Source organism: Protopterus annectens, chromosome 8.part1 (genome assembly GCF_019279795.1).
Source record: "Protopterus annectens isolate FY-2018-M chromosome 8.part1, PAN1.0, whole genome shotgun sequence".
NCBI lineage: Eukaryota > Metazoa > Chordata > Ceratodontiformes > Protopteridae > Protopterus > Protopterus annectens.
The window spans coordinates 74152651-74164923 of NC_056742.1; the positions used below are offsets into that span (position 1 = coordinate 74152651).

Genomic DNA, 12273 nt, shown 5'->3' on the forward strand with positions numbered 1-12273 from the left:
CTGACGTCAGGGAAGAAGCGAAAGCAACAGACGCCGGACCAAGACTTTGGAATTCAGGCAGACTGCAGGTAGCCTACCAGCAGGATAACCCAAGTGTAATGACTGCAACAGTGAAACATGATGAACATCCTTAATTTACCAGACTACTTTGGGGGGAGGTGACTGACGGTCATGCAAACTGCTAACTGTAAAGAAAGCATCCTCTAATGTTGGCAAAAAACTAGGGACAACTGCAGGTGGAGGAAAAACAACCTGTAATAAATCACATCTTTGCTGGATCCTGGTATTTCTTTTTCTCCCACTGAAATAACTCCTTCAATCTGGCAACAGAATCAGAAAAGGATAACTCCTCAGTTGAGGAATCTGAGGAAAAACTTTCCTTGGAGTCAGATTCTCCAATCATTGGGGTAGGAACCTGAGAAACAATCTAAATCTAATTCTTGTCTTCAGACTTAGAATCAAAGAGAGGCAGAATCTTTTACTTTTCAAATTTAGGGAAATCTCAATGTTTAGAGTGAAAGGATTGGAATCAACCCTTAGCAAAACCCAGCCAATCTTCCCTGTCTATCCTATGTGATACAGCAGATGCCAAATGCCTAATTGCATGTTTTATTTTATTTGGAGACCACCCAGAAAAGTCCAACTCAAAGAATGGCCCCTACTCTAGGAATCCAACATCTCAGAGCAGCTTTGTGACAGTGCATCGTCCTCCACTGACACCAAGTGTGGTTCTCCCACCATAGAGAACGTGCCTCTTTCTTGGTTACTGTGTTTGCTGAACCTATTTCAGAAGTCCTACTGAAGTACACTCATTGCCTGTGCAAGAAGTAATTATAATGAACAAAGAAAGTACTGTAAGTACATTATAACCTGCATGTTATAAATCTGCTCAGTTGTAATTGTTTCTTTTTTAAACAATCTTCAAGAACCACTGTACTGGATGAACATTAGCCTACCGTCTCTGTTTAACAGCAGCAACGAGATCTGGCCCTGAGAACATGGAGAATAAACTGTCCCCATTTGCTGAAGATGTCTCATCGCTGGAACTGGCTGAGTCACACTGGGTTCCCGACCAGCTACTGTTCATCACATCGCTGTAATATTTCCAAGCAATACTTAGTTAAATATTTTAGAGATCCCATATGAAACAAAGCAACTACTATTTAACTTTCTTTTGTAGAAGTCCACAAACCAGGCAATTTGGTAGAGGATTTAATAACACCTTACTACTGAGACAGCTAGATGGCATATCCCTTACAGAATCTAAATGCAGCTCCTGGTTTCAATAAAGCAGCATTCTAACAAGCAAGATGTACATTTTCTACAAAGTTGATGACATGCCGCATACAAAGAACTACTGATTTTTCAAAACTGCTTATATGTGGAAATAAAGTGACAGTATGCGGACACTACCTATAATGGACCAGTGTCTTAAACAGGATTACAGTTTCTGCTTTGTGCCTACTGAGTGCCAGGAAAGACTCCACCTCCCCGCACAGTGTATGAAGTGCAGACCCTTCGAATCCCTTTTTTTTTTGTAACTTGACTCCTCTCTCTACTCAAGTCTTCAAAATATATGTCACTGAGCTTATATGACTTGGCTAAAGTGGAAATTAATTCTTTCAAACCTAGCAAAGTGGAACTTCACACCATCTGATACCACCAGAGTTTCTGGACAGCTTTCAACTGAGCTAATACTTTACTGAAAAATAACTGCAAACAAATGCACACATCCTGAAAACTGTAAAAAATAGAGAAGAAATATGAAATAAATATGAAAAAAGAAGTTATGTACTCACTAAAATGTTCTAGCTGTGTCTTCAGTTTTCATTCTTCCTCACCTGTTGGATTTGGATCAGACTATTTTTTTTTTTTACAGTTTGTGGAACACTGAAAGCTCTCAAGCACCTCCCTTACCCACAATGTACTAGTTTCCCTACCATACCTCATAACTTGTTTTCTGACTTTTAGTGAATATAGAAAACAACAAATATGAGTATCTGAGCTCAAACAAAGGAACATTGGTTCTTCTAGCATCTTCTAATCCATCCAGAAGTCAAACTGGTAGGGGGATGGAGGGAGGGAAGTTGAGGAAGAATGAAAATGTTCAACACAGATGGAACATTCACTTCTTTATCTGATGTTGTCATTTTCATTCATTCAACTGTTCGGACAGCGTCCCAGCTACCTCAATCCATGAGGGACTCTAAGGAAGGATATTCCTGAGCACTGCTGAGCCAAAGGCTGCTTCCCCCCCCGAGAGACCAGATCCAATCTGTAATAAGTACTAAAAGTGTGAGGGTTAGCCCAAGTGCAGCTGCACAAATATCAATCAAAAGAAATCTGATAAACATTGAATAGGTTGCCACAGACCTGGTAGAAAGTATAATCATGTAAAATCTTACCATAACTTTAGATGTCCTTCTCTTCTACATGCTGCTGTATCCATAACATGAGGGAGTCTGCCTCTGGTTGACTCATACATCCAGCCATTCTACAAAAGATAAATGCTACTGCGAAGGTAGTGCGACAGCCCAGCATCACGCAGTGAATGTTTGCTATAAACGCATATCTGGTATAAAGCAGGTATCAGCATGCACCTACCTCAGAACTGGATGCCACCGGGAGCCAGTGACTATGGAGTGGGTACTCGGGAGACAGGCAAGTGTCAGGGGGAAGGCAGAGTGGGAAACTATATAGCAGCATATAGAAGAGAAGGACATCTAAAGTTATGGCAAGATTTTACACAACTACACTATGTCTTTCTATTCACATGCTGCTGTATCCATAACACGAGGGAGAATGCAAAAGTTCATGCTACTGAGGATAGGGAGGGGAAACCGACATTTTCCACAAACCCATGAAGAATGGCCCTGGCAAAACCTGCTCCAGACCTGGAAATGACATCCAACTTGTAGTCTTTGGTGAAGGTGTGAAGACATGACAGTGTAGCTGCTTCTAAAATAGCAGCTGTATCCAACCCCTTAAAGAAGCCCCAGAGGAGGACACCAACCTAGTGGAATGTGCCTTCACTGGGAAGGGAAGCCTTTTGCCATGGGCTGAGTAGCAAAAGGAAACAGTTTTACACATCTAGGAGGAAATGGTTTGTTTGGTAACAGGGTGTCCAAGGCTCTTGGGTGATAGACCAAGAGCCTATCTGACTAACGAATGGATTTGATTTTGGCCAAATAGTATCTGAGTTGTCTATGTACATCCAGGGAGTGATGGATCCTTTCACTAGAGGTCTGTGGTGAAAGGAAGATAGATGGCCTGATTAAGGGAAAGTTTATTAATTACCTTGGGCATAAAGGGTGGGTTAGTACGTATGCAAAACCTGTCCTTCTGGAAAACCGTAAAGGGGGGAGAAGCCATGAGGGCTTGGAGTTCAGAGGCCTTCTGGCTGAAGTAATGGCCACCAAAAGAATGGTTTTCCATGTGCGGTGTTGGAGAGTGCAGTCCTTATCTGGTTCAACGGGTGGTAAGGTCAGCTTTTCCATAATAAAATTAAGATCCCAAGTAAAGGGAATAGGCTTCCATGGAGGTCTAATATGTAGTATCTCTTTTAAAAACAGCTCGACTTCTAGTCTTGAAGCCAAAGAAGGGGAGAGAGGAAAACATGTTGAGATGGCAGACAGGTGTGCCTCAATGGAAGAATATGACAAGCCAGTGTTGATCAGTTCACACAGGCAAGACAGAACCACTGGAGGCTCTACAGTCAGTGGTTGAAGTTGTTGTTTTAGACACCAAACAGAAAACCTTTTACACTTGTATAGGTAGGATTTTCTGGCAGTGGGTTTTCTGGCCTCCTGCAGAACCTGAAACACGTTCTCGGTATAAAGGTGTCTAAATGGAATCAACTCCATATCACCCACAATGTAAGATTCAGGGTAGATATTTGGGGGTGTATGAGACTTCCCTACTTCTGTGTGAGTAGGTCCATCCTGAGGGGTAACTTGTGGTGACTGCCCTTAGCTAGATGATGTAGAAGGGGGAACCAGTGCTGCCTTGGCCAACAGGCAGTCACCAGCAAGATTTGCGGTTGTTCTCTTTGAATCTTCAGGAAAACTTTTTGTATGAGAGGGAAGGGGGGAATGCATAAGCGAACATTCCCTTCCATGGGAAGGAAAAAGCATCCACCTTCCATGCCCCAGGGGTGAGTATACTGGTGCAGTAAGTTGGGAGTTGTCTGTTCATGGGGGAAGCAAACAGGTCTAACCTGAGGTATACCCCATCGATGGACCAGGTCCAGGAACACATCCCTGTTTAACATCCATTCATGGGATGGGGTCATGGACCTGCTTAGAGCATCTGCCATCACATTCTTGGTAGAGGTTATGTAGACGGCTAGAAGTGATACTTGTCTCTGCTGGGCAACCTCCCATGCCTGCAGAGCTAATCTGTATAGGAAGTAGGACTCTGCCCCCCCCCCCCCGACCTTCCTGCCTACTGAGTGCCAGGAAAGACTCCACCTCCCCGCACAGTGTATGAAGTGCAGACCCTTCAAATCTTTTTTTTTTGTAACTTGACTCCTCTCTCTACTCAAGTCTTCAAAATATATGTTACTGAGCTTATATGACTTGGCTAAAGTGGAAATTATTTCACACCTAGCAAAGTGGAACTTCACACCATCTGATACTCCAGAGTTTCTGGACAGCTTTCAATTGAGCTAATACTTCACTGAAAAATAACTGCAAACAAATGCACACATCCTGAAAACAGTAAAATAGAGAAAGTAGAAATATGAAATAAATATGAAAAAAGAAGTTATCTACTCACTATAATGTTCTAGCTGAGTGAGTCTTCAGTTTTCATTCTTCCTCACCGGTTGGGTTTGGATCAGACTCTGCCATTTTTTTACAACTTGTGGAACACTGACAGCTGTCAAGCACCTCCCTTACCCACAATGCACTACTTCCCTACCATACCTCAAAACTTGTTTGCTGACTTTTAATGACTACAGAAAACAACAAATATGAGCATCTGAGCTCAAACAAAGGAACAGTGGTTCCCCTAGCATCGTCTAATCCATCCATAAGTCAAATTGGTAGGGGGTTGGAGGGAGGGAAGTTGAGGAAGAATGAAAATGTCCAACACAGATGGAAAAGTACAGTTGTGTACACTTTCCATAAATGTAGATGTTCGAGTGTATTCACTGTTGCAGTTATCACATTTGGGTTATCTGCTTGCAGTAGCCCTCAGTCAGCCTGATCATCAAAAGTCTTGGGTCCTGCGTCGGTTGCTGTTTCATCTTCCGTGATGTCAGGTAGTCAGGGGTATAAAGCATGCAGCCGACACCTTTACATCAGTTTTTCTTGCCCCAGATGTCAGGTGCCCCCCTAATGGGAAGCAATTAGCAAATGCACCAAAAAGCTTTTAAGCATAGTAAAGGAGAGTAGAGGTATATAGCCAAAAGAAGTCAGGGGGCTGGAGGGAGGGTAATCAGGACTGCTACAGTGAATACACTCGAACATCTACATTTACGGTAAGTGTACACAACTGTACTATGTTCTTCGTGTTTCACTGTTGCAGTCATCACATTTCGGTAGATTCCCTAAGCTAAGGATGGGAGGAGGAATTTAGATAGCATTAGGGCCAGCTACAAGGCCCTGCAAGACTGCAGTGGCAAAGCCAGCTCTGGATTTAGAGAAAACTGGTAAATGGTATTGCTTGGTGAAAGTATGTACAGAACTCCAGGTAGCAGCTTCTAGGATGTCCCGGGTAGGTACACCTCTGAGAAAGGCTGTAGAGGTAGATGCAGCCCTGGTTGAATGGGGTTGTAATCCTCTGTGGGATAGGTTTTCCATGGTTATTATAGCAGAAATGAACGCAATGGCCTATCCATTTAGAAATGGTTTGCTTTGAAACAGCCTTCCCCTCTGCCCCTGCAGCAAATGCCACCAGCAGTTGTTCAGATTTCCTTTGAGGTTTAGTCCTGTCCAAGTAAAATCTAAGTTGTCTGTGTACATCTAAGGAGTGCAGTATCCATTCCCCTTTGTTCTGTGGATTAGAAAAGAAGGTTGGCAAATGAATGGACTGATTAAGAGCCACACTGGATACCACTTTGGGCATGGAGGAGGGATTGGTCCTGAGGGACACCCTGTCCGCTGAAAGATGATGAAAGGCTCCGCTGCCATAAGGGCCTGTAGTTCAGACACCCTTCTTTCTGAAGTAATTGCTAAAAGGAAGGCTGTTTTCCAAGAAAGATATTTTAGCTCTGCACTTGCAGCTGGCTCAAAAGGAGGAAGAGAGAGTTTTTCCAATACAAGGTTAAGGTCCCTGGCTTGAGTTGGGGCACTCCTGGGTGGTCTAAGTTTTTGGACCCTCTGAGGAACTGCTTGAGCAGTGGATGAGAGAAGAGGGGTGGTTCTGTGTTGTAATGAGCTAAAATGGCTGAGGCGTGAATTTTGATGGAGGAAAAAGGAAGGCCCTTGTGAAGTATCTCAGTTAAGTATTGAAGAATCTGGGGTAAATTGGGCGCTGCTGTGCCCATCCCTGGAGTTTGGTTCCAGGCAAAGAATCTTTTCCATTTTTCAGCATAAGATTTTCAAGTACTAGGTCTACTGGTCTCCAAAATGACATCCAACACTTGTTTACTGAGGGATGGTAACAGAGAGATTAGGTAATTAGCCAGGCTGCCAGGGTTTGAAGTGGAGGGTGGATAATCTGGCTCTTCTGTTTTGACAGCAGGGTAGGGGTCTGAGGCAGGTGCCATGGAGCCAGCAGTGCGCAAGAGGGGGTACCAGTGTTGGCGTGGCCAGTCTGGTGCAATCAGTATCGTCCTTGGTTTGTCCTACTTGATATTTAGTAGTACTTTGGAGAGGAGAGGCAGAGGAGGAAGGGAATAAACTGATAGATTTTTCCAGCTAAAGGACAGAGCATCCACTTTACAAGCTTGTTTGTGGGGAGTCCTTGTGCAGAATATGTCCAATTGGTAGTTCTGGGGGAAGGCAAACAGGTCTATAGCTGGGTTCCCCCATTTTTTTATCAACATGTTGAAAATCTTTGGTTCCAGTTTCCACTCGTGTGGGTCCATGAGATTTCTGCTGAGTTCGTCTGCCAGTGTATTTAGTTTTCCTGGAAGGAACTGAGCCTGTAGATGCACTTGGTAGCTCAAGGTTGTGTTCTACAGAGCCACTGCTAGTCTGCAGAGGGGGTAAGAAAGGAAACACCCCCGCTTCTTTATGTACCCCACAAATGGTGTTGTCCGTCCTTACCATTAATTGTCCTGGAAGAATGTGGTCCCTGAAGGCTGTCAGAGCATTCTGTACAGGTAGCATTTCTTTTTGATTGATATGCAGGTGCATTTGATTTGGGTTCCATTTGTCCTGAATGCATTTCCCTGCCAGGTGAGCCCCCCCCCCCATGCATAGTCTGATGCATCTGTTGTTAGGGTTTGGGTGGCATGGGGTAGAGTTAATGGTAGTCCCTTGTTTTGGTGGCAGGCCTCTGCCCGCCAAAGGAATTCTAACTATGGGCAAGGTATGACAGGGATCATTGCTTCTAGATCCTGTGAATGTTGACACCATAGGCTTTTTAGATACCATTGTAGTTTTCTCACATGCAGTCTTGCATATGGAATTAGTAAGCCATGAACCCCAAGGCTTGCGGTATTTGCCTTGCAGATAGCAGGGTTTTTGTGGCCATTAGTTTGAAGTAAGTTGTCAAATGAATTTGTTTCTCTGGCGTGAGGAAAGCCATCTGGGAAGCTGTATTTAAGCTTACTCCCAGGAATACAATTTGACAGGGTACCAGATGTGATTTCTTTTCGTTTATGGTGTACCCCAGACAAGTTAGCACATTTTGTACAAATGCCAGATGATTCAAAAGTATGTCCTGGCTTTCTGCCTGAACTAGACAATCGTCCAGGTATGGGTAAATTTCAATATTTCTTTGCCTGCAAAATGTAATGACTGAAGCTAGGCACTTTGTGAATACCTTGGGCACAGTAGATAAGCCAAAGGGCAGTACAGAGAACTGACAGTGCATATAGCCTGCTTTGAAGCGTAGGTATCGTCTGCAAGATTCCCTGATTGGGATGTGCAGGTAGGCTTCCTTTAAATCCAGTGTTGCCAACCAGGCATCTTTGCCTAGCATAGGAAGTAACTGGTAAAGAGTTAGCATCTTGAATGTTGGAATCACCAAAAAGGTGCTTAATATGGAAAAGGTCCAGGACAGGATGCCATGAGTTGTCTTTTCTGGGTACCAGGAAAAATCTTGAGTAGAAACCTTGTCCCTCTTCCTCTTCTGGTACAGTTTGAACAGCCTTTATGCTTAAGAGAGAGAGTACTTGATTTTGAGACTTTGCCCACTGATTTGTGTGTAGATCTGGCCAACCGTTTGGGGTTGGTAATGTGTGAAAGTGAAATCTCTATCTTTGGGAAACTATATTTAAAACCCATTTGTCCTGGGTAATGAGTTCCCAGTTTTTTGCCTGCAAAGCAATCTTTCCCCCTAAAGAGCAGTCAGTTGAGAGGTGCTTGTTAGTTTTAAAGTCAAGTCATTGAGACAGCCTCCCATAGAGGGGAATCTTACTACTCCCTGATTTGGAAGTAAGAGCCCCCCCACTGCTTAGTCATGTGCGTACCATGGGACTGAAGCCTGGGTGTTCTGCTGGTTCTGGGTTTGGACTGAAGGCCTGGAAGAGGCAGGAAAAGATTAATTCTTAGAGGGCCGATGTCTACTAAATCTTGGAGGTTGTATTTGTAGGAAATCTTTACAGTTTGCACAGATTTAGCTTTTTCCTCCATCTTTTTAAGAACTTCTTCTGCTTTTTTGCCAAACAGGCGGTCCTGATTTAAGGGAGCATCCAGCAATTTAGCTTTAACATAATCTGGCAAAGATTGCTCCTTACGCCAAGCATGCCTTTTAAGTACAGACCCAGTGACAGCAGCCCTGCAAGATGCCTCTACTGAATCAAAACCACACTGCAAAGTATGCTTTCCAACCTGTTCTGCAGAATGCATTAAATCCTGTAAATCCTTATTTTCAGCATAATCAGGAATCAACATCATTTTTTGTTTAAGCAATCCAATAATATGCTGCTAATACTTTAACATATGAAACTGGCAGTTTAAGCCCCTAATGGCCAAAGTTGCAGAAGTGTATACTTTCTTACCCCATCTATCCAGCGCCCTAGAATCTCTATCAGAACGGGTAGGATTTTTGGCAGTAGTAGCCTTGATGCCCTTGGGTTCCTGTGAAATGGTCTCAGGATCCACAGTAGGATTTTTAAGAAGGAATTTGTGGGAGTCAGGAACCCTGTAATATCTATCAGGTTTTCTGGGAGCAGAAGGTAAAGAGTCAGGGGCCAAGCTAGATTCAGAAAAGGCATCAAACAATGTCTAGAACCGAAGGGATAGCTAAAGGCCTGTGCTGGGGCAGGAGTAAGAAATCCCTAAGCCTCTTTTTTTAGAATCAGAGTATTCCTGGCTTTCCCAGCGTAAGTGCTCACACAGAGTATGCAGGGTTTCACCAAAATAAATCCTTTGGGGGGAAGCAGAGGGAACAGAGTCTTCTGCATCAGAATCTTCATAGGTAGATAAGGGTAAATCCTGGTCATCAGAGGAAACAGAAATTTCAGAATCCTGGTCAGAAGTATCATAAGCAAATTCAGTCCTAGGTCTCTTAGAGGGGGAAGGTTGGCTTCCCCTGATTAAAGTAATAAGGTCTTCAGCCATTCTTATCTGTTTTTTAGGCATAGAGGCTTGACCATCAGTTTTCTAGGCATAGTTCGAGTTTTAGGCCTTGAAGAAGTAGATGGCGTCAGTTTAATATGCAAGTCAGTATATGCCTGAATACACCCTCAGAAGCCGGTGCCTGCACAGCGGCTCTGGACCCATCCAAGGTAGAGACATCCGCAGGTTCCACAGTTGAAGCATCTCACGGCATACCGGACTCCAAATGGGTCTAAGTAGAGGCCTGCGAATCTGAAGTAGTAGGTATCAGGGGCTGCAAAAGCACCTCACTGAGTACTGGCGAACTGGCAAACTTAGGAGAAGCACTGTCGGCAGCTTTGGACCTAGGCAGCCTGTCTCTGTCTTTACCTTTGCGTTTTTTCAGAATGTCAGTAGTCGGATGGCTTACCGAAAACATATCTGGATAATTGAACCCAGTACCAAAATATTTAGAAGCATGACTGCGGTGGTGGTTCTGCGGTAGGGTTGTCGCCTCACAGTAAGACGTTGTCTGGTTCGATTCTCAGCTAGAGCGTCTTCTGCGTGGAGACATGCGTGAATGGGCGTACCTTCGTTGAAGGTTGTGCGTCAGGGCTGGCAACTTGGCACGTAAAAATCTACTGCCAATCATTAGAGGACCGGAGTTCCGTTGTGGCGACCCCCCCAACCAGGAAAAGCCGAAAGACACAACAACCAAAATATTTAGAAGTGTAAATATACCAACGAATAGTTTGTTGCTTAAATAAGGCACAAAACCGACAGCGAGGTATGTCGTGGTCAGGGCCTAGGCAAGGAATACAGTACGAATGAAAATCTTTGTGAGGTATTTGCTTTCCACAAGAAATACAATTATTGACTTTTACTGACAGCGGTTTAGAGCAAGAAAAAGTTTCCCCAACGGGGTACTTAGCTTTAGTTTTAGACTTTGGTTCTGAAACTCAAACAAAAATTTCAAGAGTCGGCCGACAGGCACTTGCGAACTACTTCTGCTTTGGGCACCGCACGGCAAGAAAGACTGATGTAATGGCGTCGGCTGCATGCATTATACCCGACTACCTGACATCACAGAAGATGAGAGAGCAACTGGCGCAGGACCCAAGACTTTGATAATCAGGCCGACTTCAGGGCTACTGCAAGCAGTTAACCCAAATGTGATGACTGCAAGAGTGAAACACGAAGAACATAGTTAACTTCTTTATCTGATGATGTCATTTTCAATCATTTAACTGTTCGGACAGTGTCCCAGCAAAGTACAGTTGTGTACACTTACCATAACTGTAGATGTCAGAGTGTATTCACTGTTGCAGTCATTATATTTGGGTAATCCTGCTGGCAGGTTGCCCTCAGTCGGCCTGAATTCCAAAGTCCTGGGTCCTGTGAAGGCCGCTGTCGCCCCTTTCCTGATGTCAGGTCGTCAGGGGTATAAAAGAAGCAGCCAATGCCATTTTCTTTATTTTTCTTGCCCCAGATGTCAGGTGCCCCCTGAAAGGGTAGCCAAAATTATTATATATAATTACATGCACCAATATAAACTTTACCTTCATCTACAAGCAAATACACCACATAGGTTGTGTAAAACAGAGAATGAAAGATAAGATCCATCAGATGAAAAGGGGGATGGCGGGTCGGTAACTTGGACTGCAACAGTGAATACACTCGAACATCTACATTTATGGCAAGTGTACACAACTGTACTATGTTCTTCGTGTTTTACTTTTGCAGTCATTACATTTGAGTAGATTCCCAAAGCTATGGTTGGGAGGCTGGAGCTAAACCGCATTAGGAGCTGCTAAGAGTTCCTGCAGAAATGCAGTGGCAAAGCCTGCCCTGGATTTAGAGTATTGTGGCAGATGATGCTTTGTAAAGGTGTGCACTGAACTCCAAGTAGCTGTCTCTAAAATGTCCTTGGTTGGTACTCCCCTGAGAAAGGCTGCTGAAGTGGCTGCAGCTCTGGTGGAATGTGGCTTAATACCCTTAGGCATTGACTTGCCATGGTGTAAGTAGCAGAAATGAATGCAGTGGGCTATCCATTTAGAAATAGTCTGCTTTGAGACAGCCTTTCCTTGTGATCCTGTGGCATATGCCACTAGTAATTGCTCTGTCTTTCTGAAAACTTTGGTTCTGCCCAAGTAGAATCTAAGCTGTCTGTGTACGTCCAAAGAATGCAGAATTCTTTCCCCTGTGTTCTGTGGATTTGGATAAAAAGTTGGCAGATGAATGGTTTGGTTAAGAGCCACACTGGACACCACGTTAGGCATAAATGTTGGATTTGTCCTCAGGGAGACCCTGTCCGGATAAAAAAATTATAAAAGGCTCCACAGCCATGAGTGCCTGTAGCTCTGAAACTCGTCTGCAGAAGTTATTGCTAGGAGCACAGCGGTTTTCCAAGATAAAAACTTTATAACGGCAGCAGCAGCTGGCTCAAAAGGAGGCGGGGTGAGTTTTTCCAAGACATAGTTGAGGTCCCATACAGGCATTGGTGATCTCCTTGGAGGCCTTACATTTTTAGCTCCTCTGAGGTCTTGTTTTAATAAGGGATGAGAAAAGATTGGTGGCTCTGTATTGTTGTGAGCCAAAATGGCAGAGGCATGAATTTTAA

The 12273-nt window shown here is 43.9% G+C and overlaps 1 protein-coding gene across 2 annotated transcripts in view; it reads right to left on the bottom strand.

Moving 5' to 3' along the window:
• GARRE1 (granule associated Rac and RHOG effector 1) overlaps nucleotides 1–12273 on the bottom strand; it is a 1402647-nt gene that overhangs the window by 203113 nt on the left and 1187261 nt on the right. Inside the window, exon 11 of one of the 2 annotated variants that reach the window (XM_044081682.1) lies at nucleotides 957–1094. The exons of the other annotated variant lie outside the window; for it this stretch is intronic. Coding sequence (XP_043937617.1) covers nucleotides 957–1094 — 138 coding nt within the window. The remainder of the gene's footprint in view (nucleotides 1–956; nucleotides 1095–12273) is intronic. 2 annotated transcript variants of the gene reach the window in all.